The sequence below is a fragment of the Pyrgilauda ruficollis genome, unplaced genomic scaffold, assembly GCF_017590135.1.
Source record: "Pyrgilauda ruficollis isolate IOZ18807 unplaced genomic scaffold, ASM1759013v1 scaffold97, whole genome shotgun sequence".
In the NCBI taxonomy this organism is placed as follows: domain Eukaryota; kingdom Metazoa; phylum Chordata; class Aves; order Passeriformes; family Passeridae; genus Pyrgilauda; species Pyrgilauda ruficollis.
Window position 1 is genome coordinate 1,780,299 of NW_024531821.1, and position 25,441 is coordinate 1,805,739.

The window sequence follows — 25,441 nt, forward strand, 5'->3', positions numbered from 1 at the left end:
AGATGCTTTACAAACCTTTCCTGAGCTTTGCTTTGCTCCTGGGAGTCACTGCCCAGGGGCTGCTCACTCCCTCGGTGGGCTGGGAGGCTTTGCTGGCTCATTTAACCCTGCAAATCCATGGAAGTTTTGGGGGACAAGGGTGTATTGCAGGGCTACAGAGATGGAGGGGTTTGGTGACCCTCACAAAGAGCCCCAAATTTCTTATTCAATCTCCAGCCTGGCCCTCTCCTGTGCCCTGCTGGGGCTGAGGCAGCCAGGGGTGATGCAGACACAGCAGGAGGGCTGATTTTCATTTTCTTTTTTTTTTTCCTTTTCTCCTTTTTCCTGTTTCCTTCCCCTTTGCCTTTTCTCTCTTCCCTTTCCTTTCCCCCTTCCCTTTCCCCTTTCTTCTTCCCTTTTCCCTTTTCCTGTTTCCTTTTATTTTTGTCTTTTCCTTTCCCTTTGCCTGTTTCCTTTCCCCTTTTCTTCCCCTTTTCCTCTTCCCTTTTCCTGTTTCCTTTTCCCTTTTCTTTTTCTCTTCATGTTGAGTGGAAAAATTCATCCACAACTCTGCCCTGCCAGAGCTGAGTGTTCACACAAACCCCTCATTCACTCTGGGTGCTGAAGGAGCTGACAATTTATGTCAAAATGCCTTTTTAGACACTCTGCTGCCTCAGTTTACCCCCAGAACTGATCCCTGGCCACTCAGAACCCCCAAAGCCCCTCAGCACTGGCAATGCCTCCTTCTCTCTCTGCACTTTCCCAAAATCACTGAACTCTGCTGGTTTGAGCCCACAGTAAAAACTTCCACACTCCACTGCCCCATTTGGTGGGATACAAAGCCTGGGCACCAAGGAAGACACAAGGAGCTGTCAGGGTCCCCATGAGCCTCCCTGCCACAGCTGCCAGGATGGATGGACAGACAGACCCCAAAGCAGCCCTGGACACAAGAGCAGCACCCCACAATTCCACCAGCCATACACATGGGTTCACCAGGGTGCTTGAAACCAGTCAAGCAGTTTATTTTTGTTTCTTAAAAAAAAAAAAAAAAAAAAAAAAAAAAAAAAAAAAAAAAAAAACCCCAAACCCACCAAATAAAAAAAAATCCATCCCTTAAAGGTGAAGGTATAGACAGGGCATGGACACAGCTACATCTACCTTCTGCTGCCCCCCACCCACCCACAGTATGGAGATTTATACACATTATATAATATAGAGACACATGGACAAACAAATGGGCTTTGGGAGCCTGGCAGGAGCTGGGCACTGCAGGGCTGATGCCCACCCAGGATGTCCCCAAATCCCAGCTCCTGGCCCCCAAGCCATGGCAGTGCCCCCCTTGGCACAGCCCCTGATCTCAGGGCTGCTCTGGGAGGCTGGGCTGTGCCTGGTGGGGGGCTGCCCCCGACTTTGGGGTGCTTTTGGCCACCCTCCTCCTCCTCACGAGGTAGGCAGGGAGGTACAGGGAGGAGAGGCAGCCTGGCTTGGGGCACAGGTGGCTGCAGGACCGGGGGCACAAATCAGAGGGGGACAAAGCCCTGCCAGCCCAGTGGCTCCTGGCATCTTCCCCACAGGAGCTCGGGCAGCCCACGGCCCCTTGGCAGCCAGGAGAGTGGGAAAGGGGTAAGGCTGCAGGTGTGGGCACCTCCTGAGGGGGATCCCAGCGGGGCATTCCCTCTTGGAAGCTCTTTGGGAAGAAGGGAGCGATCCTGCCCCACGCTCAGCGAGCCAAATACAGTACTTGTGTCAGGAGAATGGAGCACGACCAGTTGCGAGGCTCAGGCTGGGAGGGGAGAGGGGACAGCCCTCCTTCAGAGGCGAGACCACACAAATAGCACAGCCCTCTCTGAGGACAGCCAGGGCACGGAGGTCTCTGAGACAGAGCTGAGATGAAAAGGCCATTCAGCAAAGGCAGAGCAAGGACACGGTGCCTGGGAAAAGGACACCCAGCCCTTCCACCCTGTGTCAAGAGCAGGGATGCAGGTCCAGCCCTTCCCACATACTGTGGGAGCTGGATTTGGCCGTGGAGCAGCTCTGCTTTAACTCATCCTGTCCCCACTCCTTTCCAAAGCAGAAGGGATTGAGTGGAGCCAGGCAGAGCGAAGGCAGCGCTGTCCCAACCCACCCTGCAGCTCTCCCGGGAGCACATCAACACCTCCCGACGTGCCAGCAAGCAGCTTTGTTATTGCACTGGCTTGAAAATGCAGTGCTTTTTGCCAGCTCAGGTGAGTCAGCCCCATCAGGGGCTGATGTGCCACCGGAGAAAACCGCAGGTGGGAGGGAGAGCAATCAGCCACACACCGGGGTGCATGAATTCCCATGGCTAAAAATGAATTCTGGGGCTTCTGGATATGAGGATGGTCAGGATTTCTCTATCAGATCAAACTGCCCCATGGCCCTCCCATAATGATCCTGGGACCACTGTTTTATTCTGTATGCAGACAGAGGGATCTTCACATTCCCAGGGTGGAAAATATGGACAGAGAAGGAAGCGAGCATCTGGGGGAGTGGAGAATGCTCCTTCAATTCAGGCAGCCTCAAATTAGAGGGAAAACTGTCATTATTTTCAGCAGCAAAACAATGTGGCTGCATTGCTCACGCTTGCAATTAGACCAGAGAAGGCAACAGAGCTTGGTCAACACCAAACCTGCCCCTGCCTTGGCAGGGATGCTGGACTGGATGATCTCCAGAGGTCCCTTCCAGCCCCAACCATTCTGTAACTCTGTGAAAACCACAGACATCTGGGTTTAAAGCTCTTCTGGAGAGAAATGTGGCCCTGAAGCTGCAAATAGCCAAGGACAGAAAGGAAGAAAACAGCACTGGGGAACAACAGCTCATCCTCCTGCTGGGATAAGCAGCACTGAGGGCGAGGCAGGAATGTCAGCATGGAAAAACCCCAGGATCTGCTTGCCCAGAAGCCCCTCCAAGCCAACCTGGCCCACAGGGTGAAATGCAAGTACCTGAGGACAGGCAGGTGGGGTGACAAACAAGGCAGGCAGCCCCTGAGCACCAGACACACCTCAGAACTGGTGGTGATGAGGAGCTGAGCTCCCACATTCTGGATTGCACTTGATAATATCAGCACCGAGGGAAGGACCCAGCTCCCGGCTGCTGCCCGCCAGCCCGGGGAGCTCGGTGGGTCCTGGCAAGGGGTGGTCCCCTCCTAGTCCAACAGGCAGGGCAGTCTGTGTGGGGACGAGAGCAAAGCATCCCTTTTCCAGGGTTTTTGGGGTCGTTCTGGTCCTCTGTGCCTTGCATAGAATTCCTCAGCTCTGGAAGCAAAACCCCTCTGATGTTTGGTTGCAGTACTGCAGGGGAGAAGCCTGAGAGCTGTTCTGGAGCAGCACAGCAGGACCTGTTAAATGAAGGTGTATTTTTCCCTATTTTTTCCTACCAGGAGGATGTTGAAGTTAACACTTGTCATTGTTGAGCAGGGAAGGACCAAGGGATGATCCCTGTGCAGAGGGAGCATGGCACAGCCCTTAACCAGAGACAGAGCTACAGGAACCTGTTCTCAGCAGTCATTTCCTCCTTTTTGCCACATTCCTTGTGGCTCTGCTACGCCACTGGACTAAGCAACATGACCTGCAACTCTTGGCTGTGACCCTGAGCTTCAGGGAAAGGTAAATCCTACTGTGATTTCCTGCACTGGTACCATTCCACCTGGCTGGATTTCTGGAAATCCTGCTGGATTTCTTTCCAGTTCACCACAGAGGTGGCAAAATGTCACTCCAGGTCCATCTCCCCAGCACAGAGAACCACGGGAGCCAAGTCCTTTGGGGAATGTGAGGAGGAGGGTGGGTACAGGGAGCACAGGGATGAGGAGGGGAGGCTGAGCTGCTTCCTCCAGCTGCTGCCAAGGGGCTCCAGCTGGGAGGCGTGGGATCTCCAATTACTATCTTTTCTTTTAAAGCCAGCCTTACAGAAAACTATAAATTAATCTGCTCATTAAATACTCAGGTGAGAGACCAGGGAGCCTCCAGCCATGCAGGCCGAGGAGCAGCTATGGCTTCTTCCTCAGGTAATTGGAAGGGATCCAGCCCTCCCAGCACGGCCCCCCAGCCAGGACCCTGCAGAACCACCAGCCACTGCTGTTCTTCTCACGAACTTCAAACAAAGTCCCTTCTCTGAAGCTGTTGGTCTCCTCGTCACCTTCAAAATCCGCCACTGCCACGTAGAGAGCTTCCCTGGAGATGTCCGGCCCGGAGCCGGGGGCCGAGGGCCTCTCCTTGGCCTCCCCTCTTTCCACGGCCTTGGAGATGACCTTTGGGTTTATGCTGCTTCTGGCTTTGGCTTCGTCTTGCATGCAGGCAGAGAGGAAGGGCTTGGCTTTGGGAGGGACCAGCATGGGCCTCCCTGGCACTGCTGAGGGCCTGAGCTCGGGAGCCTCCCGTGCCGGGGCCCTGGGCTCGGCGGGGACGGAGGCCGGAGCCCCCATCTTCTTGGGAGGGGGTGGCCTGCGAGGTGGCACCACAGGGCGCTGCGGAGGGGCATCCCTGGCACAGGGGGGGCTTGCTGGGCCCAGGGGAGATTTGGGCAGTGCCTCTTTGGGGGCAATGTCCGGCTTGGGCAGGGCTTTGCTCTCCGTGCCCGGCCGCTCCGGAAACCGCCCGCAAGGCTCCGAGGAGATCACGGCATTGCTGAAGGAGCTTTCCCCAGCAGCAGGGTCCTGCTCCGAGGGCTTCTCTGGGCACTTGGCAGGTCTCAGCTTGCTCCGCAGGCTGCAAATGTCCAGTTTGTCGTCGGCTGGGGGTGGCTCAGTCCGGGGGGACGCGGCAGGTTTTGGCCTGATCTGAGGTCTTGACTTCAAGAACGGGTTCTGGGTGATGGGCTCAGGTTTGTCCTCCACAGGCTCAGCTTTTGGCTTGGTTGGCTTGACAATGGGCCGGAGGTTTGGCTTCTTCACCTCCTTGGCCGACACCTTGTGTCCACATTCCAGCCCCATTTCGTTTTTCAGCTGGAAGAGTTTGCCCTTCTCCCCTTTGAGCTCCGGCTTCTTGCTGTCCTTCGGGGCTGCCGACTGCTTGGGTGGGATCATGGGCAAAATCATGCCTGGGGGCTTGGGGGGAGGCCTCTGCCTCTCTAGTAACTCTCCTTCTGATTTGATGATGGATTCCTTCCTGGGTGGGAGGCTGGGCTTCTCCTCCGTGTCGCGGTCCGAGATCTCCTCGTAGCCCCCAGCAAAGGACAGGTCCCCGCTGTCAGGAGCCTCCTTCCCCTTCCAGTCCTTGCCCCACCTCCCAGTGCAGTCCATGCCGTTGGGAGGAGCCTCTGGCAGGGGTCGGCAGGGCCCTGTCACCTCCTCGCTGGCACTGCCATCGGTGTCACCGAGCCGCAGCTGCGCCATCTCGTTGGGAAGGGGAGCCAGGAAATTGGGCCTGGAGGCGTTGCTGGTTTTCTTGTACTTATCAATGAAGGTGGCAGGGGCCCAGCCCTCCTTCTCCTCGATCTGGATGTACCACCAGCCACTCAGGTTCTTCTCAATAACCTGCCAGGGGGAAAGGAGACCTCAGACAGCCACTCTGCGCTCAGGGGTCTGGGAAATGATGGCAGGGTGACACATGGCGTTGTGCTGCTCCAGCCAAAAGCCATGGAATCCCAGGAATGGCATCCTAAGGAGAGGGACACCTGGTCCTGGCTGCCAGGGAAGGAAGAGGGCTGAGGGAGGGCTGCTGAGCTGTCTCTGTCCCTCCCGGAGCGGGGTGCCGGCAGCTGGCGGTGGCCACAGCGTGGCACTGTTGGAGCAATGAAGCAGCAGCAGCGATCCCGTGTGGATCCCACACTGCCCAGCCTGTCTGCAGCTCCAGGAGCAGGGCTGGGGCCTGGCAGGGGCTGAGTGGGGCAGCCCTGAAGGAAAAATCCTCTTAGAGAGGCGTAAATCACATCCGCACACGGAGAAAGCAAAATCCCATCCGCAGGGAGCAGCAAAGAGGCTGTGCCAGGAATTTTGGAAGGGTTTTTAACTTTACACCTGGCCTAACTAAGAGGAAAAACTCCCATCTCCAATGCCATTTGTGGTGTGGCTCAAACAGAGCACTCACACCTGGGGGACAGGAGGCCACCAAGAACGGTGTGGGGTCAGAGTCTCTTGAGCTCCTACAGGTTTTTATGCCACTCTCAGAGTCTGGAATGTTAACAGAGACAAAACCATGCCTGGTTTGCACCCAGGGCACCATGGGGAGCAGATCCCCCTGGCCTGGAAGGGGAGCTCCTGCCTGAGATGTGCCAGGGTAGTGAGGGTCACGAGCACTGCCCTGAAGTGGCAGTGTGTGAAGGGAAGGTGACAGTCTCACCTCTACTTTCATTCCTGCCTGGAAGCTGATGCCATCAGGGATGGTGGTCTGGAAGTCAGCAATGGTGTAATATTCCTCTTCCACTTGAGGGGGGACAGGAGGCTTAGGCAGGTTCAGGCCACGGGGCTGGGACAGGAAAACAGAAAAACCATCAGTGTGTTTGTAGAGCAGGTGTGACACCACATCCAGGCACGGGGACAAGATCCCAACCAGCGACCAGAGCTCCTTGCAGTGCTCCCCTCCCTCCCCCTGTGCCACTGCTGCCCTCCCACACCAGCCGGCACTTACTATGGTGAGGTCTCGGCGAGGAGGTGGCCTCTGCCTCATCTTTGGTGATTCTGTGGAGGAAGAATTCCAGATGCTGTTGAGTTTCTGGCTTTTGAGCACGTGTTTAGAAAAGACAAGTGAGAGACAGAACAGAAAGGCAAGGACTAAACCTGTCCCAGGGAAAAGAACCTGAAGGAGGAGCCCATCATCCCAGAATCCGCTGGACTGGATCCCATCAGCCCAGAACCCATCAGCCCAGAACCCTGAGTGGCACAGGTCCCCCAGGTCTCAAGGGTATCCCAGCTTTCAGGCTCTCCTGGGAAATGCAGCTGAGGTGACCATGTGAAATTACTTTGGCATTGCAGGACTGACCCAGAGGACCTGGACTGCAGAGGAGTTATGATCACAGAATCCCAGAATCATGGAATTTGAAAAGACCTCAAAGCCCATCTCATTCCACCTCCTGTCACGGCAGGGACACCTTTCATTATCCCAGGTGTCTCCAAGCCCTGTCCAACCTGGCCTTGAGCACTGCCAGGGATCCAGGGGCAGCCACAGCTGCTCTGGGCACTCACAGGGAACAATTTCCTCCCAATATCCCTCTAACCTCACTCTCTGTCACTGTGAAGCCGTTCTCCCTTGTCCTCTAAAACATCCTCTCAATCTTTCTGGCAGGCTCCTTTTAGGTGCCCCACTTTCTGAGAGGAGAACATCTCCAGCTGACCCTGGAGCCTGGGGGGGGATCCCCATCCCATGTGCTGACCCTCAGCAGGTCCCTGGGCAGCGCTGTCCCTGTGCCCCCTGCATGTGCCACAATCCCCCCTGACCCCACTGCAGAACCCACAGGCCCTGCCAGGCTCTGTCAGCTCACAGCCTCTTATTGTGCTCAAAATCTGTGGGGAAGACTCCCTCTGCCTCATCTTTGGTGATTCTGTGGAGGAAGAATTCCAGATGCTGTTGAGTTTCTGGCTTTTGAGCACGTGTTTAGAAAAGACAAGTGAGAGACAGAACAGAAAGGCAAGGACTAAACCTGTCCCAGGGAAAAGAACCTGAAGGAGGAGCCCATCATCCCAGAACCCATCAGCCCAGAACCCATCAGCCCAGAACCCATCAGCCCAGAACCCTGAGTGGCACAGGTCCCCCAGGTCTCAAGGGTATCCCAGCTTTCAGGCTCTCCTGGGAAATGCAGCTGAGGTGACCATGTGAAATTACTTTGGCATTGCAGGACTGACCCAGAGGACCTGGACTGCAGAGGAGTTATGATCACAGAATCCCAGAATCATGGAATTTGAAAAGACCTCAAAGCCCATCTCATTCCACCTCCTGTCACGGCAGGGACACCTTTCATTATCCCAGGTGTCTCCAAGCCCTGTCCAACCTGGCCTTGAGCACTGCCAGGGATCCAGGGGCAGCCACAGCTGCTCTGGGCACTCACAGGGAACAATTTCCTCCCAATATCCCTCTAACCTCACTCTCTGTCACTGTGAAGCCGTTCTCCCTTGTCCTCTAAAACATCCTCTCAATCTTTCTGGCAGGCTCCTTTTAGGTGCCCCACTTTCTGAGAGGAGAACATCTCCAGCTGACCCTGGAGCCTGGGGGGGGATCCCCATCCCATGTGCTGACCCTCAGCAGGTCCCTGGGCAGCGCTGTCCCTGTGCCCCCTGCGTGTGCCATGATCCCCCCTGACCCCACTGCAGAACCCACAGACCCTGCCAGGCTCTGTCAGCTCACAGCCTCTTATTGTGCTCAAAATCTGTGGGGAAGACTCTGTTTGGAGCCCACTCAAGGCTGTGTTTGAGCCCACTCAAGGCTGTGTTTGAGCCCACTCAAGGCTGTGTTTGGAGCCCACCCAAGACTGTGTTTGAGCCCACCTGCCCTGCCCAGCACTCACTGCGGCGGATGTCGGCGCTGGGCAGGGGCCGGCTCTCGAGCCTGCTGTCCCTCTGTCCCCCCAGCCCGTCCTTGTCCCTGCTGGCCAGCAGCTGCTGCCTGGAGATGCCATCCAGATCCAGGGCACTGGAGTGAGCCGAGGAGCCCGAGCCCAGCTTCGGTGGGAACACATCTCCATTCCCCTTCCTGAGGTAGGAGGCAGGGGCCCAGCCCTCCTGGCCCTGGTACCTGTGGGGGCAAGGACAGCAGGGTCACTGCACAGGGACACGCCAGGGACCTGAGCCCAGAGCTCAGCACACACCTTGGCTGAAGGCACTGCCAGCTCTGGGCAACAGGAGCTCGCCAGGTTCTCCATGGCACCAGCAGAGCCCCCTCATGGCTAATGCTCCCACAGATGCTGGCCCCAGCCAGGGCCAAAGGCTGGGAATGCTGTGAAGGCTGGGAATGCTGGGAATGTGTGTTTTCACGTCAGCAATGGCACCAGTTCAGTAGTGAAGAGCTCTGGCAGGGAAAGCAGAGGGAAAAACAAGAGGGCTGCTGCTGGGATTGATGTACCTGGTCTTTGGAGAGAGCACAAGCCCTCTCCCTGCTGGCAGCTTGGATCCCTTCCCTGCTCTAAATCGGTTTAGGAGAGAAATCAGCTCCGTGACCTGATTGAAAAACCACATCCATGTGCCCCTGCCATGCCAGACCCTCCCTCCTGGCTGGGCTGCAGCTACCTCGTTCAGATGGCACCAGCTACTCAGCCTGTAATTGCCTTTGGAGCTCCTGTGGCAGCTCTCCTGTGCCTCAAACGTCAGTGGATGTGTTTCTGGGGCTGTGCTGCTGCCAGGAGCACAGGTTCAGTGTGAGGTTATGAAAATTGCAGCGTGTGCTCCCACCCTGAGCAAGCCCGGCCGTTTGCTCAACCACGGAGAAGAGAAAATGAGCTTCCAGCAGAAAACAAGCCCCAGCTGAGGATGGGCTGGAGCCTTTGGCTCAGCACACTCTGCACTCAGCAGAGCTGGCCCAGACCTGGCCATTCCCTGCAGGAAACTCCAAGAGAGCCAGGGGACGCAGCCTGCCCTGGGACATTCCTGGGTTTTCCCATCAGCAGGATGTGACACCCCACTAAACACACCCCGCTCTCACACCTTGGCACTGCAGGAGGACACAGCCACCTCCCAGCACAGGAAAGCTGGGCAGTTCAAAGATTTTCAACCAAAACTGTGCTTGAACATCAAATCTGTCAGGATGGAGAGAAAAGAGTTCTGGAACTCTGCTCTCCCCAGCTCACAGACTTGCCTTGGGGCTGGCACCCCACAGTCCCAGCTGCAGTGCCTGGGACAGTACCTGATTTTCCACCAGCCCTCCAGGTTCTTCTGGATCACCACCACCACGGCCCCTTTGTCCAGGTTCATCTCATCCTGGTCTCTTGCAGTGTAGGGGTAAATCACCGTGTACTTCTCCTCTGTTGGAAAGAAAGAGCAGCTTCACTGAGGAGCTGTTTGATGGAAACCTGGCCTCAGCTGACAAATGGCTAGGAACTTCTTTATACAAATGATAATTCTTGTAATTTAGGTGCAAACACAGAGATACATGACCATTCAAAGGGAAATGACAGTGAAATGTATTTGGAAATGTAAATTTTGGTGAGCTGCTCTGGCCCAAGAAGTTCTCTAAAACAGTTTCTCCTCTCCCTTAAAGACTTTTCACAACTCATCACAGAAACTCTTCCATGCATCCACTTCAGCTCAAATTTCATTCTCAGAGTTTTTAAAGAGGAACTGTCCTCTGTAAGGGGACAGAAATCCCACAGGCATGAGGGGGTAACCCCATGCACACAGAGGTGCCCTCAAACTGCTCCAGAGCAGCAGATCTGCAGGAACGTCACCATTTATCCCCCAGGACATTGGTCAAAGCCATGTGGGAAGCCTGGAGAGGAACCTGATGTCCTGTCCACCAGAACAAGGGATGTTAAGCAGGAATATGGATGTTCTTCCCTTCAGGAGGAAGGAGAAACATCCTAAAAGCCATGCAGCCATGTCAGACAGATGGGTCCATCCATCCTCCCCTCTCCCTCACCTTCCTCTCTGGAAGAAACACAGGGAAATAACTGCCTGTGCTTAAGCAGTGCCTTTCCAACATGGTGAAGGCCATTTGAGGAAAAATCTGCCTCCAAAATTCACCCCTCTGGACATCCCTACATCTCCACCATGCAGGTTTCCTAGATTTGTCTTCTGGGAGTGGCATGGCTCTGGAAGGGTCTGATTTCCCACCCCCTTCATGCAGAGGAGACCAAGCAGGGAATGTCCTGTCACATCCAGCAGGACCTTCTCCTCCTGACCCCACCTTGAGGCACCAGCCCAGGTTACTGCAGGAACTAAGGCAGCAGCTGCAAGAATTCTGCACATGTGTGCTGGGGGAAAGCAGGAGCTGCAGTTTCTGAGCCCAAACCAAGACGTGAGAAGGAAGAGCTGAGAGAGGACAGGGATGTGCACAGGAGGGAAGGCTGAGGAGCAGGGGTGGCATGCTCTGAGGGCTGACACATGCACAGCAAACCAACATGCACACAAGGCTCCAAGCACAACACAGGGGCAGCCAAGAAAGTCTCTGTGTGGTCCACCTTGACCCCATCCAGTGGTGTACAAGTCCCCAAGAGTCCGGCGGCGGCCAAGGTGCCTGGGCAGGGACCAGTATCTCCATGGCACTGGGAACAGCACGGTGGGGAAGCAGGAGAAGGACAAGAGAGGACGTAAGGAGGTGGCACTTCAGGTCCAGGAGGAGACAGGGCTGGCACAGAGAGTGGTACAGAGACTCTGCTCACCTGGAGCCCCCCCCAGGCTGAGCCCCCCTCCATCTCCAGCTGCCCAGAGCAGGGGCTGAGCCAGCTACTGCTCTGCCTTGGGCACACGGAGGCACTGGGAAGGGTGTGTTATCCAGGGGCACTTGGGATTTGCTCCAAGGACAGGCTGGAACCTTGCCTTCCCCACACTGCGTGCTCTTTGTTCTCTGCACATGCATTGTCCAAGGACCTGGGCTTTGCTCCTCCTCCAGGGCAGGTAAAACAGCCCCCTGGGCTGAAAGGAGGCACTGGGGTGAGCATTCCTGGGAGGTGGCACCTCTGTGGAGGAGCAGAAAGGCCAGTGGATTCACCAGCAGTGTCCAGCTGCCCCAGTCCTGCTGCAGCACTGGGCAGGCAGGACCAGTCCTGGGGCTTTTTCTCTTTTCCCAGGTTTTGTTCCTGGGTTTTGTCTCCCCCAGGTTCGTGCCCTGCCCCTTTAGGGAGGTGATGCAGTGCCTCCAGTAGAGGAAGCTGGGGCAGATGCCTCCAGCAGCTTCTTACCTTCATCAGGCTGCATTGAGAACTCATCCTGGACTCCATCCTGGGCCTCCAGGCAGGTGGCTGGCACCCAGCCCTGCTCCTCCAACGTGCTCACGAACCACCAGCCTGAGGAGAAAACAGCAGGAGGCTCAGCCAAGGGCTCACACCAGCCAAAAACTCCCTCCAAACCACGTGCCTGGGGGGCTGTGACCCCTTTCTTGCATCTCCAAGGGAAGCTGGGGTGACCCCAAAGCAACAGAGCCAAGCACAGGAGAACTGCAGCTGAGTGACATCTAAAAGTACAATTCCCTCCCCAGGAAAACCAGAAGAGGCTCTGAGAGCTGAATGGCTCCAGCCACTGCATTTGCTTTTGTTTTTTTCTGCCCCTTCATGGTTCATTTTCCCTCAGTGTGGGTCAGCAAGCCCGGGCTAATTAGCAGAGATGAATACCCTGCGTGTGAATCGATAGCTGAGTCCTGCTGCGCTCGCCTTCTCTACATTTGTGGAAACAGCAGAACTGAAAAGCCACGAGCAAATGCAGGATTTAAAACATCAGCTCTCCCAGTGGAAGCCCAGCCAGCTCCAGAGAGGCCACAAGCAATTCTGGGCCCCCCTGTGTGTCCAATCAAAACCAATGCTTGTTGCTCATTATTAAAAGCACAATTTGTGTCTTCAGGGGGGAAAAATAAAGACTTGAGTATTACCCTCAGAACCCTCCCAGTGAGCCATTTAGAAAGACAACCAGATTGTCAGGGAGGGAATCAGCTACCTGCATGGGAGGGACAAGCAGGCTGACCTTTGATAAATAAATGATTTTCCACAGCTTTTGAGCTGGCTAAGCTAATAGTTTCATTTGCTTCAGGGTTGCTTTTATTTCTCTCGTACTCAAACAGAGCTGCTGGTGCAACTGATCCTCTGGCAACCAGCTCTCCAGAGCTGTTAAAATCTATTTTCATTTAACTCCCCCCAACAAGCAACTTCTGTAAGCTTCAGGGAATACATTCTCCACAAGCTGGGTCCACGACAAGGCTCAGTCCATTTGCAGAGGTTAAGAGCTAGTTTAAGTTTCGAAGCAAGCGAAGAGCTCGGCTGCTGCCCACAGGAATTGGGAATGCACCAAGGGGGCTTTCATGGCCACCACGAGAATGTCCCCCTCTGTCACTCACTAAACCCAGCCTGCCAAGCCCAGGGATGGCTTTTGTCCTCAGGACACATCAGCCAAGTTTTGAAGCACCAAGCAGAGAGTGACGAAGGGGGACGGCATCGGGCACCCGGCACGGGGGGGGAAATCAGCCCTGAGAGAGCCCTGCAGCCTCGTCCACACTCACAGACCAGAGCTGCCTCCTGCACACCCCACCTCAGCTCACCATGCCCGTGGCATGCCCGGGGGCTGCTCTGCTTAAGGAGAACACTGCCAGCCCTGTGCTGCTCCTGTGCAGCCCCAGAACCCTGTGCAGAGCCCGGCTCCCTGTACCTGATTCGTTCTTCTCAATGATATCCACCACCTGGCCCACGCACAGGCTGATCTCCGAGCTCTCCTGCTTCTGGTAGTCGGCCACCACGACATACTGCTCCAGCACCAGGGGCTCAGCCGAGGCACAGTCAGCTCCTGCACAGGGAGGGGGACAAAACCGACCCGTGTGCCAGGTCAGCACTGTCCCCAGGGCACGGCCACCACCACCCAGCAGCTCCAGGACACCCCGGGGACCCCAGCGTGACAGGGGTGAGCCAGAGGTTTGGGCAGAGTGAGGGGGACAGAGATCAAACCAGCAGCCAGGTGAGGTGGGGACAGCCAGGTGAGACCTGCTGCTGCCCACCAGAGCCATCCAAGCAACCTCCACCAGCCACCACCAGCACAGGAGCTCACAGCAGCCTGGACTGCCTGGGGTTTTGGGAACCCTCCTGTGCACATCGGCTGCCCCAAAACACAGAGCCTGCAGTGGGTTCTGCTGGGCTGAGGAGCCCCAGACCCCACTGGGAGGGGTTTGTAGGACAGGACAGATCCCCTGGAGGTGTTTGTGGGACAGGGCAGCATCCCCTGAGGTGTCTGTGGGATGGGGCAGCATCCCCTGAGGTGTCTGTGGGATGGGGCAGCATCCTCCCAGCCCCGCTGTGCTCAGCCCCTCTGTCTGCTCTGCTCCCTGCCCAGCTGCACATCCCGCTCTCCTGGCAAAAAAAGTGGAAAAAAATACCCCGAGGAGGGGCAGAGGGGGCAGAACCCAGCGGGAACGAAGCGCTCCGGTGGCCAAGAGGAGAGCCGGGAGCTGCCGGGGAACGGAGCTGGACCGGCGGCAGGTGGCACTGCGGGACAAGCCGGGATAACGCGGGACAATCGGGACAACTGCGGGATAACCGGGACACCGGGAGAACCGTAGGACAACCGGGACACCGGGAAAACTGTGGGGTAACCGGGACACCGGGATAACCATGGGATAACCGGGACACCAGGAGCACTGTGGGATCACTGGGACACCGGGAGAACTTCTGGCTCACCAGGACCAACTGTGGGATAACCGGGATACCGGGAGAACCATGGGATAACTGGGACACCGGGAAAACTACGGGACAACCGGCACAACCATGGGATAAGCGGGACATTGGGAGAACTGTGGGATAACTGGGACAACTGCGGGATAACTGGGACACCGGGAGCACTGCAGGATCACCGGGACCCGGGAGCACTGTAGGATCACCGGGAGCACTGCAGGATCACCGGGAGCACAGTGGGATAATCAGGACACCGGGAGCACTGCAGGATCACCGGGACACCGGGAGCAGGGCAGAATCACCGGGAGCACTGCAGGATCACCGGGAGCACTGCAGGATCTCCGGGAGCACTGCAGGATCACCGGGACACCGGGAGCACTGCAATAGCGCCGGGACACCGGGATGCTCCACACACATCCCGGACCCTCGGGACACACGGGAGGGGCACTGCCAGCCCCGCTGTCACCGCAGGGGAGCGGGGCCAGCCCTGTGCCCGGTTTGTGCTTCACAGCACGTTCTCCTCCAGGGCAGAGCTCTGGATGTGGATCCCCCTGGCAGCCTGAGGCACAACTCCCCACCACATCTGCCACCACCCCACAAACTGAGTGTCCCCCACACACTGGGCAGCTCCCCTTTCCCACTTTCCCACTTTCCAGGGAGCCCATGGAGTACCAGGGCTTGGCAGGACACTGCCAGTGCCCCGTGTCCAGCTGGGCATTCCCTGCTCACACCCCCCATGAACCAGGCACGGGGCACTCAGGCACCACTGCACCTCCCTCTCTGCCTCCAAAAACCTCCAAGAAGCAAAAAAACTCTCAAAAAAAATCCTCCTCCAGGATTCCCCTGCACTGGGATAAGGAAAGGTAAAGGAACAGGCAAGGATCATGGCACAGTTTTTACAGCCCCTGATGGGATGAAGTGCAGTGAGCCCCAGGAGCAAAGGGAAGGGGGAGGCCACCAGGACAGTGACAAGGAAGGAATGATTGTGCCATTTGTGAAAAAGAACTTTAGAAAGGGATTGTTCGGGGTGTCAGGATCTGCTGCTGTACCTGGAGCCCCTGCTGGACCCAGAATTGTGTTTCCTAGCAGACACAGGAACTTCTCTTCTGAGCTGAATTTTATGCCAAACGGGGGACAATTGTTCAAATGTTCTTTTGCTAAGGGGGAAAGATGAGCAGGTGCATTTTATAAAATTAATATTGGAGAATGTGTGTGTGAGGTCATGGGAGGCCCTGGTACGGGTGACTTGAGGTCATCTGGGGTTCCTTGGGGTCATTTGGGGTTCCTTGAGGTCATTTGGGGTTCCTTGAGGTCACTGGAATCCCTGAGAGGTGTTGTTTTAGTTCATTTGGGATTACTAGAGGTCACTGGAGTATTTTTTAATTGATCTAGGGGTTACTTGAGGACATTTGAGGCCCTGAGTGGGGTTACTTGAGGTCACAGAGGCTACTTGAGGTCATTAGAGTATTTTTTAATTGATCTTTTGAATTGATCTCTAATGCCCCAGAGATTTGGACTCCCCAACAGTAAGAAAAGGATGGGAGGCCTTGGCTATCAGGAGCCACCTACAAGGATTACTGGGCTAATATGAACTCTCATTGTCTACTTTATTCTCTGTATTTACTTGCCACACCTGGTGCAGAGACCAGGAAAAGTCAGGAGGGGGTGTTCCAGGTTGTTCAAAAGTAGAATTTGTAAAGACAAATTGAGAGATAAGAGGAGGGATTGAGAGGAAAGATGTGTGCCAAGGTTCCATCCTCATCCTGAAGGACAAGATCTAGCAGGTCCTCAGGACTCCCAGGATGTTCTGCTGCCTCCTGGAGAAGTTCTCCTGTTCACAAGGTCACAACCTCTCCCAGCTGCTTCTGAGAACGTCAGACCACAACCAAGATTTAAATGAACCACGTGTCTGCAGGGCAGTGTTATTTAAAGGAAGAGAAGGAAACTGTCTGTGGCCATAAACAGCACTCTGCAGAGCTCCAGGTGAGCTGGCCAAGTGCAGAGGCTCTGCTCCTGCTCAGGAAAGCTTCCTCCACACCAAAACCCAAAGGTGGGGCAGCAGACAGAGTTAAAAATAACCCTGCAAAGTGAATGGTGGATGCTGGGACTATCTCTTCTAGCAGCTCAATTAAAGGTTTGTGCTTAAAGGGATCTGAGGATCTACCCAGCCCCTGAGAGAAGAATAACAACTGCAGGAAGAGATAAGTACTCCCCTTTCTGCCTCCCTCCTGTAATTACACCCGTGCCTCTGAGGCTATTTGGAGTTTCAGCAGCCAATTCTGGATCCTCCAATGTACCCATTAAACCAGCAAGAGAAGTGGTAAACCGAGCTTGGAGGAAGAGGTGGGCGTTAATTTTGGGAGCATTTCACCTGGCCTAATCATCCCCAGCCACAAAAACACACCCTGGAGTGAGCACAGCATCCTGAGCACGGCCAGACCTGGCTCCTCAAAATAGCACCAGTGTAAAGCTGCCCAGGGAGGTGGGAGACAGCACCAAAGCTCTGAGCTGGGGAGGGGAGGAGGGGGTTTGCAGGCATCCTCAGCTGGGACAGTGACACAAATGTGACCCAGGAAAGGGGAATCCATCGAGTCAACGGGACCACTGAGGCCTGGGGCTGGGCTTGCAGAAGTGATGCTTGCCCTGGATGCAGGAGAGGCACTCAGCACATCCCAGAGCCCACCCCAGGGCTGCTCAGAGCAGTGACCTCACGCTCAGCCAGCCCAAAAATCCTCACAGGTTTTGTTTGGCCAGAAACTTGGCCTTGACCCAAGGGCTGAGATGTACAAACCCAGCACAAGATCTCACAGATATGGGGTTGCTTGTGACCTTTTTCTTTCCTTTCCTTTTTCCTTTTTCCTTTTTCCTTTTTCCTTTTTCCCTTTCCTTTCCTTTCCTTTCCTTTTCTGTCCTGTCCTGTCCTGTCCTTTTTTTTCACTTTGCAAGTGCCAAAAGTGACAGATCTTGGCCATTGGTGCTGCCAGAGGGACACAAAGAGCTCAGCACTGAGTTAGGGGCACAGGTATTTGAGTTTGAAGGCTGTTGTACACTCCAGCCTTTGTCCAATGCATCTCCCAGAAATGCCATACTTTGGATAAAGTCCCTTCCTGCTCTGCCTGTGTGGATCAGACCCAGAGTTCTCAGGACAGCTCTTCTCCTAGCCCTGAGGGGTTTGGGATGATCAGTGCTGCAAGGGGATGGACCTTCCTCCTGCTCTCACTGAAGGCTCTGCTGAATTCTTTGCAAACCATCTCATTTCTCCAGGGATTCTTCCAGAATGTGGAAAACAATCACATGGAAATACCATCCACCAGAGGGGCTTCAGACAGCTCCCCTGTGGCTGCTGTGTTTTCACTGCCTCTCCTCAGACCAAACTCTGCAGTCTGGGGTCTCCCTGCCACTGCAGGGACATTCCTCAGCACAGCAAAAGGGACGTGGGCACACAAGAAAGCAGCTAAAATCAACCTGACAAAGGGGCATTTGAGGTCTCTGCCAGCCTCTTTGGGCAGCTCCACCCAAATATAAACTCTGGAGGCAGTTCCAGGCTCGCCTGCACCAACCCATGGCTCTCCATCTGTGCTTTCTGTGCAACTGTGAGAGGCAGAGAGAACAGAAACGCTCCCACAGTCAGGGGACTGATGGGATGACTGCTTTTAGACAAACCTAGATCAGTGGCCAAGGCAGAGCCCCAAAGTCTGGGGATAATCCACCCCCTGCAAACTGTGCAGAGCCCACGCCTCAGGCTCAGCCAGGTGGGATTACAAATGCTGGGGAAAAAAGCTAAGCAAAGAAAGCAGGTTTTATTTCCAGTGCTCACACACACCGGGCCCTCCTCGAAACTCCAAATGTCCTCTGGGTCTCGTGGTCACCACAGGAGCAGCACTTTAACCCACTCTGCATCCCAGTGTTTGCTCAAATCCCATTTCCAAACCCTCAGAGCTCTTTCCAACACTACTCAAGAGCAGTTCACCCCCTCTCTAGCAATTGGGAAATTGCTTTTTGGACAATCCTCGTGATTTTTGTTTGTTAGCAGCTGTTGGATGACCCCTCCTCAGGGACATCTGGATTGAAGGAGTATTTTTTGTGCCTTGTTCTCAAAAATCTCAAAGCAGGCCTGGCCCGAAGACCCAATGAACCACCAGGGATTTCCTCAAGGTATAGAAGGAGTTGGGCTGACAGCTGCTGAACCAAATTCTGTTTCTGCTGCCAGGAAATGCAAGACAGTGAGATGAATCTCTGAACATGTCTGGCACGAGGCATCAACCCAGTGTAAGGTTACTGAGAGCAAACACCTTTCCCTGGTGGGAAAGAACAGCACATCCTGCCCTGCCAGAGCAGGCTCTGCCTTGGGTGTTATCCAAACTCTTCCTTCTCAGTGGAGAACTCCTGCTTCTCTAACAGGCAGTGTCCTTAAATTGAATTTTACCCTCATTGAACTGAGTTATGCACCAGAAATTTTCTTCCCTAGAGAGGCCTCCCCTTCTCTTGTCCCCAGCACTTCAGAACAGAGCCAAGCTGTGCTTGCAAATGGTTCATGAGAGTTTAAAATGCCCATCCCAATGTCCTGCTTGGGCAGAGAGCAGTCAGAGATTGAGCAGAAAATGCTGTCCAAAGGTTTTAACAGGTTAAAACCCTGTGAATCCCACAGGAGAGCACTCAGCCAATGAAAACAGATCAAAACCAGGAGCCACCAACAACACCAGAGCTTCCCACCTGAATCCTACCACCAGCCTCAGTGTCCACTGGGACACCATCAGCTCCTGAGGAGGGACGACCTGCAGCTCCACTGGAAAAGGAACTGGAGTCTCTGAGTCCCTCCTGTGCCTCTCCTCCCTCCTGCAAGAGGAGCCCACTCACCCACAAGTGAGTTTGCTCACACAGGTGATGGCAGTGCCAGTTCTCTGGCCAAAATCCTCTCCACCACTGATTTCAGCAGGATCTCCATGCAGCCAAAGCTCAGGCCTTCCTTCCCAAAGAATTTCACATAATTTTTAAACCTTCTGCAGCTGCAGGAGCTGAAAGGTGCCTCCTTAACCCACGGATCAAAGGCTCTTCCACTCCTCTCTCCTGATCCTTTTGGGAAGCTCAAATAACCCTAAACCACACCAACAAGGGGGTCTTTCAGAGATGTCCCCCTCTCTTGAGGAGCAAGGCTAGAGCATCCCAGACCAAACCACCTTCCCAAGGCTCCCAGCTGAGAGAAGTTCTCTCTTCTCATGGTGAAGGAGAACATCCTGCTGCACTGGGTGACTTTCATGCCCACACTGCCCCCCAGGCAGCTCAGACATTCCTCTGCACTCCTGAAATATTTCACTGCCACCCCTGCAGACCTTCAGCAGGAGCTGGGGCACGTCCCCTGCCCCTGGAGCTGCACCAAGAGCCAAGCCCCAGCCCCTGTGCCACCACCCCGTGTCCACCAGCCACCACAGACAGCCACAGGGGACGTGACAGCTTCTGGCAAAGGTGACAAGCTTCTTGCCCCCCCCAGCTGAGCAGGTGTCCCCCCAAAAGGCAGAGCAGAGCAAGGGCAGGAGCAGCTGTTAGTACCTCTCTGCAGGAAAGAGGCCGTTCTCTGGATAATCCCTGATGAGGAACAAAAGGATGGGAGACAAGGCATGAGGCAGGGAGGGCATGGCCTGGGGGGTCCAGCAGTGCTTCCAGCACCTCCAGGGCAGTGCTGAGAGCTGTGGGCATCTGACCCACCTTGGGGAGCACCACAGAGGCTCGGGGGATACGGGATGGGGGCCTGGGTTTGCCATGGGGCTGGGACCTTGCCCCACAGCAGGAGCTGGCCTGGGGGTGGGAGGAGGAATTGGTGTAAGCAGCAGAGAGGAAAGGAGTCCTTACCAGACCTCTTCTTTCCAATGGGCTCCCTGAAAAAGAGAAGGAGGAGTGTCAGCAGAGCGAGGGGACAGTTGGGGTGACGGCCAAGTGACAAACCCACCCACACAGTGCTGGCTCTGTTGGGGCCACTGACCCTCCTCAACCAGCCATTGTCCCCATGGGCAGCACCCACCTGCAAACAGCCCCTGCCACCCTCCTTTCATTTCATAATTTAATATTTTGCCCTCCCCAGGCTGAGCTTGGCTGCTGGCCTGGCCTTGCAACTTCCACCGGGGCACTGGGTACCACCTCGGGCACTCATCCACGGGAGTATCAACAAAATGAAATAAAATGCAGCCAAGATGGAGTGGAAACAAACAGGACCTTGTTACAGAAACTGGAGCCTGGTGAGTTCAGAGACCACAGACTGTGCAGAGACCTGAACAGAACGTCCCAGGTGCAGACACCAGCAGGGGAATCTGGGACAGAGCATCCCAAGGATTTCTCAGCAGAGGCAGCATTGCAGAGCTAAATCAGAGTTAATTAATAATCCCCATTAAAATTGCCCCAGTTCAGAGGTACCACAGGGAAGGGAGGCAAAGCAAGGCCAGATGAGCAGGGTGGAGACCAGCAGGTGGGAATGGCACCCTGGTGCTGATGGGAATAACTGGAGTTTCTGCCCTGCCTTCTGCTAAAGCCATCACTGTAACTCATCCCCTGCTTCCCTTCCCTGGCTGCTCCCTCTGACTGAGGGGGCAAGGAAGGAGCTGCAATTCCACTTTGCTGCTGGGATGTTCCTGGCAGGGCCACAAAGAGCTGCAGGTCTGAAGAGCAGCAGCCCTGGCCCAAGCACCTCAGAGGGGACAGGAGCTCAGACAAGACAGGAAACAGCAATAAACTCCTGGCAGCATCTCCTCCTCCTCCTCCTCCTCAGATCCCCGTGGAGCAGAGAAGGGCAGAGCAGAGCTCATGTGCTCCCTGGAAACTCATGGCTCCAGCAGAAGGGAAGGAAAAACCACTCTGCCTTCCACTGTAAATCTCACTGAGCTGCAGCCCCCCAGCAGCCACAGCCCAGCTGTGACAGGGGGACACCAACCAGCCCCACAGAGGTGGAAAAAGCCAGGAATGCTTCTCCAGCTGCTTCCCAGAACGCTGAAGGCAAAGGTTGCTGTGTGACTGGAGCCTCACTTAGAGCTCTGAGCCAACACCACAGCCTCAGTGGGCTCAGCTCAGTGTCCTTCAAGAACCTCATAATCCCCTGAAAGGAAACTCTGACACATGGAGAACTCTTAGCACGTTCAATAATCCCCATGCCACGTTTGTTTTAGGAAAAGAGAGTCAGGTTTCTCAAGCATCTTCTCTAGGCAGCATCCCTGAGGATCCAGGGGTGGGAAGGAGTGAGATGGGGAGCACAGAGGTTGAGCAAAGTGAGCAGACTTTAAAAATAAATTAAAAACAAAATACAAAGAGGCTGCTTTTCCACAACCTGTAAGACAACTGTTAAACTACTCACTGCAGGATGCTGGGGACACTGAAATTCTTCATGGACTTACAGGGTCACAATTCAGGCATGAAATGTTAATTAAAAGTCATTAATTATAAAGCCAGGTCTAAAGAAGAGTTGTTACAAGCTGGCTTGAGTTTATAAACTTTTTCCTGAGGTACATTTGGGCCAGGCAGGTCCCAGAGCTGCAGGGAGGTAGCCCTGAGGTTGTCACACAGAAAAACCCACCTTGCAGTGGGACTCACAGGAGAAAATTGTCCCCAAATGTGGCTTTGGGGACCTCAGCACTGGCCCTGCTGCCACAGCCAGCTGGTGGAATAGGTGAAGGACTGGAAACCCAACAGCAGGAAAACAACTGCAGCTGCTGCAAACCCACACAGCAGCCACATCAAACAGGACGGATCTGAGGTCAGCATTCCAAGATTTATTCTCCCTCATATTAAAAAAAAAAAACCCAAAAAAACCTCTCTCTTGTAAAAAAAGTCCTGCTGTAACACAGTAATGCCACCAAAATAGCTGTCAGGAGGGGCTTCACCTCCTAAGCATTCAGCAAGCTCGGAGATGTTTGCAGGATTCCTGGAGGTGAGGAAGGGGGTACAAGAGAGCCCTTGTTTGGGAGAAGTGATGTTTAGCAAATGCTCCAGCAGCACTGAAAGGAGCCCCTGTCCCCACACTCCAGGGCCACTGCAGAGCTGGCCAAGCTGAGCCCTCAGGCTCAGAACCTGCCCTGGTAGCTCAGGAAAGCCAGTGCTCTGTCCAGGGAGTGGCACAAAGCAGGGCTCTGCAGAAATGTGGTATTTCTGTCTGCTGGCATCCAGCACAGCCAGCTCTCAGCAGAAAGGGAAGGAGGAGGCTGATCTGGAGCTGGGATCCAGCCTGAGCTCCTGGTGAACATGCACGTGGGGATCAGCAGAAATGCAAAACAAACAACTTTGTGTACAGGCTGTGATCTGTGTGGAGAGCAGGACATGACCCCAGAGCTACAAGCCAGCAAGAATCCTTATCCAAACCAACTCATGGGTCTCTGGTCCACCAGCAAAAGCTCCTGGAGTGGCTTCCTGCAGCCCCTCCATCCCAGAGCAGGGACAAAGCTCAAAGCAACAGCTTTTATAAGTGTTTTATACATGATGGGCTGCTCAGCCGCCCAAAAAATCCAGTGAAAGATGATTTTCATTGAAGGGGTTTCTCATGGCCAGGGGTGCATCCCATCCCCAGGTGTGGGAACAGCACCACGACAGCCCCTTCCCCACCACACCCCCCTTGTAACTGTGGGCAGTGAATAAATAACTGCTTGGTAAGATTAATAACCAGTTAGTCATTAATATTAATAATTTATTAATAACTATTAGGGCCTTGCTTCTCTACAGGGTTAACCTGGGCTCCCTCATGTCCCAGAGCTGAAATTCAGCTGCAGGAGAGAGCAGCTGAATGCCTTGACTCAGCAGTGGCTCCGTGCCCAGCCCCTCAGACTTCCCCAGCCTTGTTCCAGCACCTCTGCTGTGGTTAAAACCAGCTCTGAGCTGCAGAGGGCTGGCTGGGAGTGAGGGGGTGCCCACAGCAACCCCCCACCTCAGCATCCTGTGCTGGTCAGACCTGCTGAGACGTGGGGAGCAGGAATTTGATGACTTCTGTTCTTTGAAGCTGCAGGGCTTCCATCCAACACCGAGGAGAAAAATCCCACATCCCCCAGACGGCTAACTTTCCAGAGGTTTCTTTTTCCATAACTATTTCTCTTCTCCTCCTTCCCTCTTCACAAATTCCTCTGGATTCAGCCTCATTCTGCCCCACGTTGGGCAGCCCTAGGAGTTGGAAGCAGGGGGGTAATTTCAGTCCAGAGCTGGCTGGACAGGGATGCACATCACAAAAGCCACCAGCTGTCGCTGCCAGGAGAAGCCCTGCCACCTCCCCCTGCTCTCCTGTTTGATGTGGTCTCTCCAGGACACAGGAAAGCTGGGGATGAGGAAAGAGGGGATGGAGGGAGGGCTTCACCTTCCTCTTCCACGCACCAAATGCTGGAGACTCCTGTCTCAACTCCCCTCCTGGCTGTGACATCCTGCCCAGCTGGGAGAAGTGGTGGAAGGAGGAGGAATAAAGTCAGAGTTTGACCCTTTTCCTCTCCCTGGGACAGGCTGGGGCTTGGAGAGCAGGGGGGAGCTTGGGAAGGGCTGAGGACTGCTCGTGTTGTTCAGCACTGGGCTGCTGAAGGGAGCAGGAAAAGCTGGAGAGCCCTGGCCTGGGGAGAGCTCCAGCTCTGGGGAAAACAACACCACAGGGGCCTGGAGAGAAATGCTTGGGCTGTCCAACCTCCTCTTTCCATTCCCAAACACTGCCAGAACCAAGGGCTGAATTCACCCTTTGCAGTTAAACCAGAGCTCCAAGAACTGCAGTTAAACCAGAATTCCATGAAGTGCAGTTAAACCAGAGCTCCATAAACTGCAGTTAAACCAGAATTCCATGACTTACAGCTAAACCAGAGCTCCATGAATTTCAGTTAAACCAGAATTCCACAAACTGCAGTTAAAACCAGGATTCCAAGGACTGCAGTTAAACCAGAATTCCATGAACTGCAGTTAAAGCAGAGCTCCACAAAGTGCAGTTAAACCAGGATTCCATGAACTGCAGTTAAACCAGAATTCCAAGGAGTGCAGGTAAAGCAGAATTGCATGAACTGCAGCTCAAGCAGAGCCCCAAGGGCTGCAGCCAGCTGTGGCCCCTGGCAGGGTCTGACACCCTGGGGTGCAGTGAGTTGGGTGCCCCCAGACTGAACAAGCACAGGGTAGATCCAACAGCACTCACAGTCCCCTTCACTGCCACCAGCTGCCACCCTCGTGGACAGGGGTGAGCAGAGGTGTCAGCCAGGGAAGCCAAGCGAAGGGACAGGGAGCAGGAAGGTTCCTGTGAGAGTGGCTGACCAGTCCTTTTCCCCTCCCTCATTCCCACCTTTCAGCCACCCAGCATAAAAATATTTTCCTTTTCTTTTTTCCTTTTTTTTTTTTTTTTTCCTTTCTCCCACTCTGCTCATGGCCTGGCTCCCTTTCAAATTCCCAGAGCAGAGTATTTGTGAGCTGGATGAAGGATGACATCCGGCCCAACCCCAGACACGCCATCACGTCTGATCCAGCCCAGCCGTCTATCACGGCTCCCATCTCCTTAGTGCTGAGCTGGCAGCACTCCAGGCCTTGGGAATGGGCTCCCAGTCCCTCCAGAGGAGACAGTCAAGGACTTGGATTAATTAGCATTTTGAATTGTAGCTAATAAATACCCCTCTGGCATTTGGAATGGGATGGGGGACACAATGGGGATGTCCTTGAGATGCTGCTGTAGGGTTTGGCTGCTGCAGGCAAAGGGACACGGGACACCCACGGAGATCTGTGTGCTGCAAGCTTGGATCTCCTCCTGGAGAGGAGGAGAAAGGGAAGGAGCACAAGTGAGGCTGAAGCTGCCCTTCCATCCCCTGTGCTGAAGGTCCCTCACTGCAAGCAGGTCCAGGACCTGACTCCTACGGCAGAGCAGCTCCTCCTCCTCATGCAGGGCTCCAGGATCCCTGCACAGACAGTGCCCCACATCCCAAAACAGCCTCACCCTGTGACATCCCCCCTCTGATGTCCTTGTAAGCTCATCATGTCCTGGTGTCCCTTGCTTGCCCCTGAGCTGAGCTTTCCTTGAGGGACGACCTCCCCTGAGGGATAACCTTCCCTAAAGGATGACCTTCCCTAAAGGATGACCTTCCCTAAAGGATGACCTTCCCTGAGGGATGACCCATGGAGCAGCAGGTTAAGTGGTGAGCAATAGCTGGGCAGGACAGATGAGAGCATCAGAGACAGCAAGCAATTAGTTAATGGGCTCTGGGGCTCTCAGACCAATCTCATCAGTGACCACGAGCTGCAGGAGAAA

General features: G+C 54.8%; 1 protein-coding gene across 2 annotated transcripts in view; it reads right to left on the minus strand.

Moving 5' to 3' along the window:
• Nucleotides 1-1,081: 1,081 nt before the first annotated feature.
• The window catches only part of SH3PXD2B (SH3 and PX domains 2B), a 65,116-nt gene continuing 40,756 nt past the window's right edge, over nt 1,082-25,441 (minus strand). The window contains exons 6-13 of one of the 2 annotated variants that reach the window (XM_041490001.1): nt 20,068-20,093; nt 13,208-13,342; nt 11,755-11,859; nt 9,762-9,879; nt 8,431-8,657; nt 6,561-6,610; nt 6,273-6,398; nt 1,082-5,467 (exon numbers count right to left, since the gene is read on the minus strand). In XM_041490001.1, coding sequence (XP_041345935.1) covers nt 3,983-5,467; nt 6,273-6,398; nt 6,561-6,610; nt 8,431-8,657; nt 9,762-9,879; nt 11,755-11,859; nt 13,208-13,342; nt 20,068-20,093 — 2,272 coding nt within the window. In that variant the 3' untranslated portion in view covers nt 1,082-3,982. The remainder of the gene's footprint in view (nt 5,468-6,272; nt 6,399-6,560; nt 6,611-8,430; nt 8,658-9,761; nt 9,880-11,754; nt 11,860-13,207; nt 13,343-20,067; nt 20,094-25,441) is intronic. The other variant, XM_041490002.1, reaches the window with a different exon arrangement.